Here is a 16,842-nt window from a genome sequence, read left to right as displayed (position 1 = left end):
TTCATACTATATCAATGTATTTCATTTCAATAATGAGTTTTAAAATATTCTTGTAGATATTTTGAACAGATGTAGCCCCGGTTCATCTTCAAAGGGACTAAAGAACGGCTCATTCAATCCAGGTACTTTATTATTGTACTGTCTTAATGTTAAACATTTGTTTATGTTTTATTTATGTGTACATATGTGTGCCTGAATGAGTTTTTTGTGCACCATGTATACGGGTGCTTAGGAAGAGCAGAAGAGGGTATTGGGTCCTCTGGAACTGGAATTAATCAGGGGTGGTTAACCACCTGATGTAGGTGCTAGGAACTGAACCCGGGTCCTCTGCAAGAGCAGCAGGCATATTGGCTGGCTAAGCCATTTCTCCAGTTTCTATTATTTTAAACTATTTAAACTATTTGACACAATTGTATACCAATATGTTTATTATATTCTGGGTCTTCTCCTTTTTTTACATATATAGCCATTTCTAATATATTCAAGCCTACAAATTACCGAAATCCATCATCTAATCCACTGATTGCTTTGCCAAGCTTCTGTCCTACACATAAATCTTCAGAGAGTTCTGATGTGTCTAAACCTGTAAGTTTGGTTTTGTTTTCTAAACTTTACAATTAGTTCAAGAACACATTGACTAGAATATATCTGTCTAAGAGTGGAGAATAGTCATGGCTAACTGCCATAATGACTCAAAGACAATTATCTTTGAGTCATTATCTTTAGATTTTTTTTGTTTGTTTTGGTTTTTGTTCAAGAAAGGGTCTCACTATGTAGTTCTAGCTGTCCTGGAACATACTGTGTAGACCGGGCTGGCCTCAAAGTCAGAGATCCACCTGCCTCTGCCTCCTGAGTGCTGAGATTAAAAGGCATGAGCCACCACACTCAGCTTCATTTTTAAACTAAATTTATTTCATTGTGGTAAAGAACACTGTTACACTGACAAAATTATATAGCATAAAGTCAGTATATTGTGTGATCTTTTTAAAGTACAACTATTCCTGATACATTCAAGTCAACACTACAAAGATCCAACATCAAATTCAATAGCTACCTTGTCTAGAAGTTTTTGTATCAAAGTCTTAACTATCCCCCTTTGCCATTCCAAGCCCCAATAACCCATAATCTACTCCAGGTATTTGACAAAGATGCCGAAAACATACAGTTGTGAAAATACAGCATCTTTATCCAGTGGTTCTGGAAACCTTCATGTCCACATATAGATGAATGAAATTAGATCCATATCTATCACCCTGCATGAAAATTAACTCCAAGTGGAACAAAGACCTCAATTTGCAACCTGAAATGTGGATATTGCCAGAAGAAAACATAGGCAGTCCTCTACATGATTTAGGTATAGGGAACGACTTTCTGAATAGGACTCCATTGGCAAGTAGGACCTCATAAAACTAAAAAGGAAACCCACAGAAAAATCAACTTTTTAACAAAGTAAACTTAGGTGTTCATAATGGGAATGATCATTCCAACAGGTCACGGCCGTTTATTCTCAAAACCATTTTCATTGTTTAGTTTTTAAACATTTAAAGCCAGCATGGTGGTTACATGCATGTAGTCCTAGTACTTGGGAGTCTAAGGGCAAGAGGATTGAATTTGATTCTCCATAGGAAGTTCAATATGAGACTGGGCTACATGGTGTGACTCTGTCTCACAAAACAAAGTAACCCCCAAGTACAGCAATAATAAAAGGTTCCTGATAGAAGTAGGAAATAGCAGTAATGCTTGACATTTGGAGGGAAGCTGTTAATATGTGCAAATATTTGTACTAAATACTATCTGTAATTCTTACATAATTCTTAAGACATCCCTATGAGGGAGGCACTATTATTCTGATTTTATAGTTGAGGAGACTGAAACTCAGAACCTAAATGATTTCTTTTTGTGTGTACAGTGTTCTGTTTTCATGTATTAACTGTGTACCACATGTGCTTGCTGCCTGCAGAAGAAGAGAGAATAAGATTTTCTGGTGGATCTTCTGAGACTAGAATTAAAGGTGGTTGTTAGCTGATACCATGTGGATACTGGGCATTGAACCAGGTCCTCATGAAGAGCATCTATTGATCAGAAAATTTAGTGACTGAGACAGGCATGGTGGCTTTTGGCTGATGAAAACACTCAAAAGACTGAAGCAGGAGGATGAAGAGGCCAGTCTATTCAATATAGTCAGTTCCAGACTATGCAGAATTATATTGGAAAACTGTAACTCATTCCCTCTCCCTCAAAAACAAATAAGAAGCTTTAGTAAGAAAGTAAAATTCTTACAATGTCTTCATCTCTCAACTTGAATGCATAAGACAAGCAAACAATATCTTTGTATTCTCATTGTAAAAGTTATATGCATGTAAAGGATTAAAAGCAAGGAAACACATTTTATATTTTGATGTTTGTTTTCTGTAGATAGTGTAATCTGTCAGGACCATATTTACATAGATTTGATATCTATTCCTCTATAGCTGAATATTGTACTGAGAATATATATCTCTTTGTCATTCATTGTATCTTCCTCAAAGGTATGAGGATTCGGAGGAGGCTGTTAAACTTATTTAACTATTCCTCCTTTGTTGAACACACAGGTTCTTATATTTTGATAATGAATATTCTGTTAAACATTTTCATATATTAAGGGATATGGGTCTTTGAAAGCCTTTAGTAGGTACTGCTTAAATGTCCTTGGGGAACTTATACCAAATATGAAACCTCTGCCTTGCCAATGTTATCACTGCTTTTTTAAAACTTTAACATTTTATTCACAACTAATTTTAGTTTTCTAGGAAAATTACAAAAATAATGAATGACAATATGCTTCTCACCCAGTATGTGGTCATTTTAGCAGAGAGGGGTAATTGCTTTTGTGTTTTCTAACTTGTCTTTGTAGTACTAGCATACAATTCAGTTTACTTTTATGATAATTGACAAAATAATTTTAACATTTTGCAGAACTTTACAGAGACTTTATCGCAAGATTATCCAGGTGCTTCTTCTAGCTTACAATTAAGCTCAACCAAGGATATGCCATTCTCCAACATGCTGCAAAAGAGCACAGGTTTGATTTACCATTTCTTCTTAAAGTCTATTAAAAGAGACTTCACTAATATACATATGGAATTTCTGTATAGAAGCCCGAAGATGGCTTAGCAGGTAAAGGTGCTTGAGACAAACTGAAAACCTGAGTTGGGACCCTGGAATCCACATACTCAAAGTAGACAATCAACTCCATACTATGAACAGATGCACATTAAATATACAAAGGAATAAAGATTTTAAAACCCAGCAAGGTAGCTTAACAAGTAAAGGAGCCTGTCTATAAGCATGGTGATCTGAGTAGGGTCTTTAACCTACATGGTAGGAAGAGAGAACTGATTCTGGCAGGTTGTCCTCTAACCTCCACAAGTATACCATGATATGGTATACATAACTTCTTAAAGGTTTATTTTTTATTATTTTATGTATGTGTCCATTTGTGCATCTCTGAATGTATGTTACATGCATGTACATGCATGCCTGCAAAGCCAGAAGAAGATGTCAGATCTCCTGGAGCTGGTATCTGTGAATCTCTGTGAATAGACTACATGCATTCAAACCTGTATAAATAGTCTTTGTATTATCTAGTATATTGTGTAATATTACCTAAGTGCAAAATGTCAACATTTATTGATTATTCAAGTGACACAGGCATCTTACAAAAACATTAAAGTAACAAAAGCAAAGTCAGTCTCAAGTTTTGGCTTTAATCCGTCAGTGACTATATCCTCTAATGATAGGAAAATGAGTTGTCTGTCATCTCAAAGAATGAAACATTATAACTTGTACGGAGGAACTTCTTAACTTCCTATGAATATAACTACTGCTTCTCCTGTGACTGTAGATTTGAGAGCATTAAACTCTCAAAAAGAGGATTTACGGCCCTTGTCATAAAGAACAATTTATATTGAATTATTTTATAAAATCACTTTTTCTGTGTCTGGGCCTGTTTCTCAAAGAGATGCCATGAATTTTATAATCCTTTTGGTGCTAAGATGCGTTCAAACAGAACCATTTCTTCCAAGAAAATCTCCATTCAAACTACAAAAGTCATAAAAAACGTAAAAGGAAAGGCATTATCTGAATTGCCCATTATATTTAATTAACCTAGAAGATAATAATTGGAAGGCCATTGTGGAAACTCTAGATTTTTTTCCCCACAAATGAGTGAATTATTTTTGTTTCCACTACCTACATAAGAACTAAATAAACTACTTGTCGGGCTGTTAGTTGGGAGAAGACTAAATCAGTTTTTATTAGATATCTCAAGATTTTTAAAAGATCTTTAAAGAATTCTCCTGAAGTTTTTAGAATGATTATTTTTTAAGTTTAAATGTATGTAATCATCAAAACGTAGATTCGTTTGTAAGAACTTAGCTCAGAGAAAGTTAATCTGGCTTTTTTTCTCTCTTTTTTGCAATATTATTGTTGTTATTGTTGCTCTGTCTTTTGTGGGGTGTTTGCTTTTTTCCCCTAAGCCTGTCTTCTTTGAAGAGTAGCTTCATTTGAAAGTATCTTTTTAATTTTTTGCATAAAATTTATTTTGTGAATCTGAAAATACTTCCTTGAATATAGTGTGTGCTTTTTGGTTATATAAATGTTGACATTTAAACCAGCTCCAAGGCATTTTTACTACATTTTAAATGTTAAAGCCATTTTCCTAGCAATTTTACATAAGTAATGTTCTGTGCTAAAGCATTTATAAATATCTTTTCTGGTGTTCAAATCTTTGTAGGTGTCGATCAAACTTTAGGATTAAAACATCCTTCCACTTCAAAAGTAAGCAGTGTTAATCCGAAAAAACCAAAGACTAATGCAAGCGTTTCTGAACTAAACCCTTGCTCTTCATCGTCTTTAATTAAGTTTCCTTCAGGGGTGTCTTCCCAACTTGTACTATCAAGTAAGTATGAAATCTTACATAGGAAAAATTTTAAGAATTATGATATTTTTTAAAGATGTTCAAGTCTTTTAAAAGATCGATTTTATTCATAAAAGTCCTTAATTTATTTCAGATATGAATACCTCATCAATTCAGTGTGCAACTGGGCCACTTTTACTAAGATCTTGCCCGAAGTGCAACGCTAAGTTCAGTCTTCTGGATCCTTTGAAGTGCCATGTGGAGGTAAAATAATTTCACATTTGAGTTTTGAAAATGCTGAAATATTAAGAAGAATACACAGTAAATATTTGTCCAGATATTTAAATGATAAAGCTTCTTTTATTGTCATTTTCATATGAGTAAAACTCAATTTTCATAATGATTATACAAAATTTAAATTCTTCCTAGCCATGAAATTATAAAACTTAAGTTCATCATGTATACACCATAGTATGTGTTTTTAAATTTACATTAAGTTAAATAGTATGTGTAATTCTAATTGAAAATAAGTAAAGCATATTTTATTGACTAAATCATGCCATTCTTTCTACTTCTCATAAAGCAGACATTTTATTAATTAATCTTGCATATCACTTAAAATTTCTTATATTTTATTTTTTTCCATGGTGTCAGAGGCATTTCATATTTCACAATAGAAATCTTAGTTTTATGTCTAATTTTCCACAATTTCCTAATGGAGCATTATGAAATGATACTTTTAACTCAGTCCAGAATAAGATAGGATTATAAATGTGTTCTAGCTTTATATTGGTGTTTCAAGCTCGTGGATTTTTAGATAAATTTGAAGCTACTAAAAATAGGGGATTTAGAGGGATTTCTAATTAAAATGTTATTTATTAATAAAATAATAAAACACTATTCTGTGGTACCTTTGAAAGATAGTCCATCTTATCTTCACTTACCCATGTAAATGGCTGAGAGAAAGGGGGCAAGAAAAGCAGTGAACTACCTAAGGTGGATGATATGTGGCAAGAGGGATAGAGAGAGTGCAAAGAATGGTTTTGGGAAAAGGTTCTGCTCGCTATTTCAAAAAACAGAGTTATATTTAATCCTGAAGAAATGAAGAGGGGTGAGAATGAGTGCTTAAATTTTCAAATACATTATTTCTATTCTGGTACTAGATAATAGTCCATTCACCTTCCTGAGTGTTTGCGAACAATGGGTCCAGTCCCACACCATCAATACTGTCATTGACATGACAATTCTATTTTGTATTCTCTTAGGCTATAGCTCTTGCTCTTTCACTTTCTTTCTCTCTCTCTCTCTCTCTCTCTCTCTCTCTCACACACACACACACACACACACACACACACACACACACACACACACACACACTCAAACATGAGACCTGCATTATCAGCCTTCACGACTTCACCTGACTATTCTGTGAACAGCCCTCAATTCTCTCTCTCTCTCTCTCTCTCTCTCTCTCTCTCACACACACACACACACACACACACACACACACAGACACACACACACACAACTTGACTGGCATTTTAAATAAAGTGTCATTTGCCTTTTTTTTACTGTATTTTGGCCTAAATTTCATTTATTTATTCATTATCCTTTATGTGTGCATGTGTATGTCTGCATACATTTGTGTGTTTGAGCGCAAGTGGGAAGTGTGTAATTCCCACTGTACATGTGTGGAGGTCATAGGACAACCACAGGTGTTAGCCCTTGCCTTCCACATGGCTTGAGAAAGGATCTCTGTGTTGTTTGTGGCTGTTAGGACAAATTGTCCTGTCTCTGCGTCCCACCTCTTTGTAGGAGGAGCACAAGGACTATGGACAAGCGATGCCATGCCTGAACTTGCTGGGTTCTGGGGATTCAGTCAGGTCCTCGCCCATAAAAATGCTTTACCCACTGAAGCATTTCACCAGCTCTGATAATCCTAATTTTCCTGTTCATGTATAAAGCCTAATTATCTTTTTAAAGATATTTTATCTAATGTATGATTATCTGCATGTACACCTGTTCATTTTGTATGTGTTGTTAAAAGAAATGTCTTCTCAGTTCCTTTGCCTTTATTTTACAAATAATTATTAGAAAATTAAACAATTTGAACTAATCAACGACAAAAGACATCACTATAAAACTATCAGTGAAACTCAGTAGAAGTGGCTGAATGAATGGAAATGTGGGGAAAAAAAGAATACCTTATTTTCAGGAGGATTACAAATCAGCAAAAGACACAGATGTGGAAAAAAGATTGAACTGCAATTCCTAATAGAACAAATCAGCTTATTAGTCGGGGCTCTCTAAAGAACAGACCTGACATACTACACACACACACACACACACACACACACACACACACACACACAGTTAAATGGCTTATGGGTGGCCTGGTTGTTTCCTGAGGAAAGGATCAAGGATCCAGTAGTTGTTCAATCCTCTGACGGAATCCCAAGTCTAGAGAGTTGCCGTTATGCACACTGGAATCCCAAAGAACTGTGTTCTAACACCAGCAAAGGAATGGCTCAGGAACAGGATAGGTGAATTTGTCAATGACCATGAAGGGAAGCAGTCAAACAGCCAAAAGCTTCTCCAGTTTTAAGTTATTTTAGAATATATTTAATGTTGTTGTTGTTGAGGTGCTATTGAATTATAAGAATCCTCACAGTTGTTTTCTAATACTTTACAGTTTACTTATTCAACAATTATAATTCTATTATTTGCAAATATTCTCTCCCATTTTATTTTGTTATCCAGTTATTTAAAGATTTATTGGTTTTTATTTTATGTATTTGGGTGCTTTGTTTGCATGCATATCTGCACCATTTGCATACCTGGTGTTCTGGAGGCTAGAATAGGCCTTGCTACCCTGGGACTACAGTTACAAACAGTTGGGACAATGTGGGTGCTCACAATTGAACCCTGGGTTCTCTGGAAGAGTAGTCTGTGATCTTAACTGCTGAGCCACCTCTCCAGTCTGCTCCAGTAATTCTTAAAGACTCTTAGAGAAATTCTACCACTGAAAATTATATACAATAAAAAATTAATTTTCATTGAAAGCAATTTATGTGTGAAAAGTATTCTACATTAGAGTCAGTTTAAATGAGATTTTGATTTTATTTTGAGGTAAATATCCTCCATGAAATATTTAAGTTGTATAGATAGATTGCATTGAGATGTTTATGCATGTAACTGATAACTCTTTCTTTATGGGTCACACATCATCTGGTGCTTTGAGTTAGGAAAACAACATATTAACTGTGTCAAAGTCTAGTTTCAATTATGATTTACTCAAGCATTAGTTGTCATTAGATAACTAGGCACTGAGCTGGAGAGATGGCGCAGCAGTGAAGAGCACTGGCTGCCCTTCCAGAGGTCTTGAGTTCAATTCGCAGCAACCACATGGTGGCTCACAACCATCTATAGTGAAATCGAGGGCCCTCTTCTGGCATACAAGCGTATGTGCAGATACTCATACATCTTTTTAAAAAAGATAATTAGGCTTCATGCATAGTGATGTATGTAACTTTTAAATTATATCTTGACATTAGTATGAAATGTATGGTTATGGGCCAAAAAACCATTGATTAAATCTTACTCCAAAAAGAAACGCTGCAAGCTACTACAATATAGATCTCTCCAGACTTAAAGTTTGTCATTTATTTTGGAAGTTATTTCTTTCATTAAAATGCTGGTGTTTATTGTTGGAATTTTTTGCATAAGGAAGAAAGCTAGTGTTCCAGTGGGTATCTTTTCATATTGCTAAGCATAGATTTTTATATAAGAGGTACAAATAAAACCTGCTCTTTCTCCTCTTTCAGCGTTGCTGCCCAGACTTGATAAATCCCGTGGAAAATCCCAAGTCAGAAAATTCAACGGTTGGAACCATTGACTCAGATAAAGAAAAACTGATCATGCTAGTTAGTGATTTTTATTATGGAAGACATGAAGGAGCTATTGAGGAAGATCAAAAGACTCACACAACTTTTAAATGCTTCAGTTGCACAAAAGTTCTTAAAAATAATATTAGGTATGTAAAAGTTGATTTTTATTTGTTTGAAAAGAAACAAAAATTTGCACCTTGATCTTTTCATATAAATACTATGTTTTTTGTTATCGTAGGCAAATCATTATCTTTCTACTAAGGAAGACTATTTCTTGTGCTGGGTGTCTTTATTTTCTCTTCCATTTTCATAGTTTGATACCTGAATCTACCCAATTATAATTTTTTCATGTAGCTTAAAACACAGGAGAAGTTCCAGGTGTACACAACATGTCTGCTTTGATTTCTGTACAATTGAAACATTTTAAACACAGATATAATTCTCAACGGAGTTCTAAAGACTTCTTTTTGTGAGACAGCATCTCAGTATATATGGAAACTCACTATATAGACTTGGCTGGCCTTAAACACAGAGATGTGGCTGTTTCTGCCTCCTTACTACTGGGGTTAAAGGCATGCGCTAACATGCCTGGTAGAAATTCTGAAGATTTTATAAATTTTCGTCTTAAAATTTAAGAATTTGGATTTTTATTATCAAAATTACATGGCATGTTGAATATTTATTATCATTCCTAAAACAAGTAACAAAACTTATTTTTTCATTGCTTTAATAGCCTGATATTTGTGATAGGTGACATGTGCTATCTTTCTCAATATTTATTGTTAATACTACTTCCAAGATTTTTCTATAGAAACATTTTTTTTTCTGTTTTGAGACAGGATTTCTCTGTGTAGCTCTGACTGTTTTGGAACTCAGTTTGTAGACCAGGCAGGCTTTGAACTCTAGAGATCCACCTTCCTCTGCCTCTTGAGTACTGGGACTAATGACATGGAACACCATGCCCTGCTGAAAAAGAAAAACCTTTTTGAGACAGGGTCTTTCTCTTTGGTAACTCTGGCTATACTCAACTTTACAGAGATCCACCTGTCTCTGCCTCCCAAGTGCTGGAACTAAAGGAGTGTACTACCATTCCTAGCTTAGAGAAAAAAATAAAGAAAAAAGGTTTCACTGTGTACCTCTGACTGTCCTGGAATTCACTATGTAGACTGCTAGACTGACCTCAAAATCTCATAAATCTCTGCCTCTGCTTTAATCCTAGGTACTGAGATTGATGGTGTGTGCCATGATGCCCTACTAGAATTTTTTCTTTTACAAATATAACCTAGTAGATTGATTAAAGCCTGACCTTTTATTCATTCTTTCATGTAAGATTTGGGTTATGAGCTCTGTCAAATAAAAACTCCAGCAAAATATTGCTGTAGGCAGGATAGACGCTGTCCAGTACTCTTTAGGAAAACTAAAAAACAAAGGCCACGGCATAGTGGCCTTTTTATTGTCTTTTTTATTGTTTGAGCATTCCATACATGCATATAATGCATTTAGACCAAACCCACCCCGTGTCTTAACTGCTTCACTTCCCCTACTCCCACAGTTCCCTCCCAGGGCATTGCTATTTTTTCTTAAAGCCACTGGGTCCACCGAGTGCTGCTTGTTGTGGGGGTGGGACATGGGTATGTCGCCATCCACTGAAGAAAGAGCCAGTCTTACAGGGGCCACATTTCTGCAGAAAAATGACTCCTGTTAATAGGTCCTCAATTAGGAGTGGGACGTTACGAACCCCTTTCCTATCCATACTGAGATTTTGGCTGGCTTGATCTTATGCAGGCCTTATGCCTCACTCATAAGAACTGTGAATTCATGTGTGTATTTTCCCAACATTTTAAAATAAAAAATGTTAAATATTCAACAAAGGTTTTTAAAAAAGTTTTTCCATTAACATCTATTTACCAATTTGATTTTACCATTCACATTGTACTGTAGAAATCAAATAAGTTGACTTATGTATTGATAAGGTAATTTTGCATGATACTTCTAATTTACCTGCATTGTATACTATCATGTGTCTTAGTTTGGGTTTCTATTGCTGTGATGAAACACCTTGCCCAAAAAGCAACTGGTGGAGGAAAGTGTTTATTTCATTCGCTCACAGTTCCATCATCATCAAAAGCAGTGAGGAAAGGAACTCAAACATGGTTGGATCCTGGAGGCAGGAGCTGATGCAGAGGCCACAGAGGAATACTGCTTACTGGATTGATCCCTGTGGCCAGATTAACCTGATTTCTTATAGCATCTAGGACCACCAGCCCAAGTTAGCCCTACCCAGAATGGACTGGGCTCTCCTTTATGAATCACTAATTTAAAAATATGCCAACAGGCTTACCCGCAGTCGATCTTATGGAGGCATTTTCTTAATTAAGATACTCTCCACTTTGATGACTCTAGCTTGTGTCAACTTGACATAAAAGTTAAGTGCACTTGTGGAGTGACGAGATGCTCAAAACCTTTTGGATTTTGGAACATTTCAGATAAGAGTTTAACAGGTTCTTGATGTGTATTTATCCATAGAACCATGTGATGTTTTCAATACTTTTCAAAGTAAACTATAGTCTTCTACCAAAGCCAAAGGAGTAAAGAAGATGCTGGACTCCAAGCATTGTGATGCATGGCAGTAATTCCAGTACTTGGGATGGTAAAACAGCAGGATTGTGAAAACATCCTGGGCCACCTAGAAACCCTGTCTCCAAAACCAAGGAGATATTGTAGACTGTAATTATGACCAGCTATAGCTCACAGTTGTTTATAAAGCCTATACTTTTAAAGCCTATAATCCCAGCACTTTGGAAGTGGAAATAGGAAGATCAGACGTTTAAGACAGACTTCAGCTATGTAATGAGTTCTAGGCCACCTTGGGTTATGTGAGACTGTCTCAACAGAAATAAGATGTGCTTTGGTGGTGGTGGGAAAAGAGATGATGTCCAAACTCTTCACAATTGCTTCTCTACACTGATAATGGATTGTCGGATGGTTTTCTGTAGAGATTCGTAGTGAATTATTGTAAATAGCCAACCTAATATTGCAATTACTTTCTGTTGCTGCTGTTTCTCTCACCTCCGGACTTAGCCCCGCTACTTCTAATATTGCATGTGTGAGCCATCACACCAGCAAAAGCATGTTGATTGACTGAGTTGTTTTACTTTGAAATTCAGTCTGGTAAAAACTTCAAAACAGGTATACCCATTTATATTGTAAGCTCTCCCATGAAACCTTAGAATTCCCTCTTATCTGAAACCTTTTTTTAGGGAAGCTGAGATGACAGGATGAGCAACTGGATTAACTGGAGGTTAATACTGCAAGGAAAATATTTTCTGTATTTCAACTGACATTGTGACAAATATCTAAGAGAAATAATTTAAGGAAGAAAGGGTTATTTTGGGTTCATGGTTTGAGAGATTTCAGTCATTATTAGCTGATGCTTGTACCAAGACAGAAACATCACGGACGAAGGGCATAGTGAAGTAAAATGTTTCACCTTTTGGTACCCAAGAAGCAAAGCCATGCCTAATTTAATCCTTCCCAAACAGGCATGCTAATATATGAGCCTATGAGGGTGAATCTCATTCCAATTACACCACAAGTATATACTTTTCTAGATGGCATTAACGTCTTATAGGTATTATTTTAAATATCAGTCATGCAACTACATTTAAATTGCTTAGGATATGGTAATTATTTGTGAGTCTCTTGTTATAAATGTGCATTTTTGCACCTGCTTTGCTATCATTTATAGATTCATGAACCACATGAAACACCACTTGGAACTTGAAAAACAGAATAATGAGACCTGGGAAAGCCATACAACTTGCCAGCACTGCTACCGCCAGTATCCCAACCCCTTCCAGCTACAGTGCCACATTGAGAGTACGCATACCCCCCATGATTTTTCTAGTAAGTGACATTTTTACATAACCTGATTATCTGATTGTGAGGGAATGTTAAGGATTCTGTTGGAAAGTTTATCGAGGATTTTTCAGTTTTAAATCCAATGCCCTTAACTTACACTTAATACAAAAACTAACTATGGTTGTAGTTAGTACAGGCTAGGAACTGTGTAGCTCTACAACCAAGCTACATCTGCAGTTCCTTGGAACTGTATTAGAGTCAATAGTGATAAGATTGCTAGGTTCACCTATTCGAGTAGTATTACTCTATTATTTAATGCTATGATTATGCAAAATGAATCCTGTTTCCATAAGCATGTGAAAATGCTGTAATATGTTTTTCCCTTTCAGCTATTTGCAAAATTTGTGAATTGTCATTTGAAACGGAGCATCTCCTTTTACAACATATGAAGGATACTCACAAACCTGGTGAAATGCCATATATATGCCAGGTATTATATTCTGCCCTTTATATGCCATTTATTATATTCTTCACTGTCTGCATTCCATGAAATAGTGTTGTTTCTTTTGATTTCTGAGCATTTGAATAAAATGAGTTAGTATACTAAAATTGAAAAGCCCTTGTGTTCGGTGATTTCCACCTAACCGAACTCATGCATCGTGTGTGGGCGTAGTGAGCTGTATTTGTCATTCCTGGCCATATTTTTCTGACTTTTGTAATAATCACTGTCCTAGTGGAGAAAGACAAACAAGGGCTTATCATATAGTAAAGATTATACATATGTCAAGGAAATAGGAAACACTACAGAACCTAACTAAATATATTATGTGAAGTGTTTTTCCAGAGTTTAAAGTGACTCCCAGTATAAAGAAAACAACCTAAAGATAAATTGTCCCTGGCTTAGACTTTAAAATCTGAATATGAAAATAATTGTTTATATACAAGAAAAAAGCACAAATAAGTGCTTGAAAATGTAAGTCAACATGAGGATGGTAGATCTGAAAAGAGGAATAAAGTCTGCCTATAGTTTGAAATATCTCTAGTGCAGGATGTTTTTCTAAAGCAATGATAATATCACTACTAATTTGATGTAAATTGCGTGCAAGTTATAAAATTTTGTGTTGAACTTAACCTTATTTGTATTTCTAGGTTTGCCAGTTTAGATCATCAATATTTTCTGACGTAGAAACTCACTTTCGATCTTCCCATGAAAACACTAAAAACTTGCTATGTCCATTTTGTCTAAAAGTTAGCAGAATGGCAACCCCTTATATGAATCACTACTTGAGACATCAGGTGAGGTCTACTTTCTTTTTTATTTAATATATTCCTTATTTACATTTCAAATGATTTCCCCTTTCCTGGATCCCCCCTCCCCGAAAGTCCCATAAGCCCTCTTCCCTCCTCCTGTTCCCCAATCCACCCCTTCCCGCTTCCCTGTCCTGGTACTCCCCTACACTGCTGCACTGAGCCTTTCCAGGACCAGGGGCCACTCCTTCCTCCTACTTGGACATCATTTGATACGTGCATTGTTTCTTGGGTATTCTGAGCTTCTGGGCTAATATCCGCTTATCAGTGAGTGCATACCTGAGTGTTCTTTTGTGATTGCATCACCTCACTCAGGATGACATTCTCCAGTTCCATCCATTTGTCTAAGAATTGTTTTTAATGGCTGAGTAGTACTCCATTGTGTATATATACCACATTTTTTGTATCCATTCCTCCATTGAGGCACATCTGGGTTCTTTCTAGCTTCTGGCTATTATAAATAAGGCTGCTATGAACATAGTGGAGCATGTATCCTTTTTACATGCTGGGGAATCCTCTGGGTTTATGCCCAGGAGGGGTATAACAGAGTCCTCTGGAGGTATCATGCCCAGTTTTCTGAGGAACCACCAGACTGATTTCCAGAGTGCTTGGACCAGCTTGCAATCCCACCAGCAGTGGAGTGTTCCTCTTTTCTCCACATCCTCGCCAGCACCTCTTTTCTCCTGAGCTTTTGATCTTAGCCATTCTGACTGGTGTGAAGTGAAATCTCAGGCTTGCTTTGATTTGCATTTCCCTAATGACTAAGGATGTTGAACATTTCTTTAGGTTCTTCTCTGCCATTGATATTCCTTGGGTGAAAATTCTTTGTTTAGCTCTGTATCCCATTTTTAATGGGGTTATTTGGCTCTCTGGAGTCTACCTTCTTGAGTTCTTTGTATATCTTGGATACAAGCCCTCTGTTGGATGTAGGGTTGGCAAAGATCTTTTTGCAATTTGTTTGTTGCCGTTTTGTGCTTTTGACAATGTCCTTTGCCTTACAGAAACTCAGTAATTTTATGAGGTCCCATTTGTCAATTCTTGATCTTAGAGCATAAGCTATTGGTGTTTTGTTCAGGAAATTTTTCCCTGTGCCCATGTCCTCAAGGGTCTTCCCCAGTTTCTTTTCTATTAGTTTCAGTGTGTCTGATTTTATGTGGAGGTCCTTGATCCACTTGGAATTGAGCTTAGTACAAGGAGATAACAATGGATCAATTTGCATTCTTCTGCATGCTGACCTCCAGTTGAACCAGCACCATTTGCTGAAAAGGCTATCTTTTTTTCCGCTGGATGGTTTTAGCTCCTTTGTCAAAGATCAAGTGACCATAGGTGTGTGGGTTCATTTCTGGGTCTTCAATTCTATTCCATTGATCTACTTGCCTGTCACTGTACCAATACCATGCAGTTTTTAACACAATTGCTTTGTAGTATTGCTTGAGGTCGGGGATATTGATTCCCCCAGAAGTTCTTTTACTGTTGAGGATAGTTTTAGCTATCCTGGGGTTTTGTTATTCCAGATGAATTTGAGAATTGCTCTTTCCAGGCGGTGGTGGCGCACGCCTGCCAGCACTCTGGGAAGCAGAGGCAGGAGTATTTCTGAGTTCGAGGCCAGCCTGTTTTACAGAGTGAGTTCCAGGACAGCCAGGGCTATACAGAGAAACCTTGTCTGGGGGGGGGGGGGGGGAACAAATCTAACAAAACAAAACAAAAACACAAAAACACAAAAACCAAAAACACCCTGTGGAGAATTGCTCTTTCTAAGTCTATGAAGAATTGAGTTGGGATTTTGATAGGGATTGCATTGAATCAGTAGATTGCTTTTGGTAAAATGGCCATTTAAACTACATTAATCCTGCCAATCCACGAGCATGGCAGATTTTTCCATCTTCTGAGGTCTTCTTGGATTTCTTTCTTCAAAGACTTGAAGTTCCTGTCATACAGATCTTTCACTTGTTTGGTTAGAGTCACACCAAGATACTTTATATTGTTTGTGGCTATTGTGAAGGGTGTCATTTCCCTAATTTCTTTCTCAGCCTGTTTATCCTTTGAGTATAGGAAGGCTACTGATTTGCTTGAGTTAATTTTATATCCAGCCACTTTGCTGAAGTTGTTTATCAGCTGTAGGAGTTCTCTGGTGGAGGTTTTTTTTTGGGGGGGGGGTCCGCTTAAGTATACTATCATATCATCTGCAAAGAGTGATAATTTGACTTCTTCCTTTCCATTTTGTATCCCTTTGACCTCCTTATGTTGTCTAATTGCTCTAGCTAGAACTTCAAGTACAATATTGAAAAGATATGGAGAGAGGGGACAGCCTTGTCTAGTCCCTGATTTTAGTGGGATTGCTTCAAGTTTCTCTCCATTTAGTTTGATGTTGGCTACTGGTTTGCTGTATATTGCTTTAACTGTGTGTAGATATGGGCCTTGAATTCCTGTTCTTTCCAAGACTTTTAGCATGAAAGGATGCTGAATTTTGTCAAATGCTTTTTCAGCATCTAATGAAATGACCATGTGGTTTTTTTCTTTGAGTTTGTTTATGTAGTGGATTACATTGACGGATTTCTGTATATTGAACCATCCCTGCATCCCTGGGATGAAGCTTACTTAATCATGGTGAATGATCGTTTTGATGTGTTCTTGGATTCAGTTGGCAAGAATTTTATTGAGTATTTTTGCATCAATATTCATTAAGGGAAATTGGTCTACGGTTCTTTTTTTGTTGGATCTTTGTGTGGTTTTGGTATCAGCGAAATTGTGTCTTCATAGAGTGAATTAGGTAATGTTCCTTCTGTTTCTATTTTGTGGAGTAGCTTGAAGAGTATTAGTTTTAGGTCTCCTTTGAAGGTCTGATAGAATTCTGCACTAAAACCTGTCCTGTGCTTTTTTTTTCTTTTT

At 36.4% G+C, this 16,842-nt stretch overlaps 1 protein-coding gene across 7 annotated transcripts in view; it reads left to right on the top strand.

The window, feature by feature from the left end:
* Positions 1-16,842, top strand: part of Znf280c (zinc finger protein 280C) — a 50,493-nt gene that overhangs the window by 17,352 nt on the left and 16,299 nt on the right. For 6 of the 7 annotated variants that reach the window (XM_052170944.1, XM_052170945.1, XM_052170940.1 and 3 more), the window contains 9 exons: positions 57-122; positions 467-585; positions 2,956-3,061; positions 4,775-4,939; positions 5,052-5,161; positions 8,722-8,930; positions 12,533-12,690; positions 13,035-13,135; positions 13,795-13,941. In XM_052170944.1, the coding sequence (XP_052026904.1) occupies positions 57-122; positions 467-585; positions 2,956-3,061; positions 4,775-4,939; positions 5,052-5,161; positions 8,722-8,930; positions 12,533-12,690; positions 13,035-13,135; positions 13,795-13,941 (1,181 nt within the window). Of the gene's footprint in view, positions 1-56; positions 123-466; positions 586-2,955; positions 3,062-4,774; positions 4,940-5,051; positions 5,162-8,721; positions 8,931-12,532; positions 12,691-13,034; positions 13,136-13,794; positions 13,942-16,842 lie in introns of those variants that run through there. The other variant, XM_052170947.1, reaches the window with a different exon arrangement.

The sequence above is a fragment of the Apodemus sylvaticus genome, chromosome X, assembly GCF_947179515.1.
Source record: "Apodemus sylvaticus chromosome X, mApoSyl1.1, whole genome shotgun sequence".
Taxonomy (NCBI): Eukaryota; Metazoa; Chordata; class Mammalia; order Rodentia; family Muridae; genus Apodemus; species Apodemus sylvaticus.
Note: the sequence above shows the minus strand (reverse complement) of the source record. Positions and strands in the feature narration are given on the sequence as shown.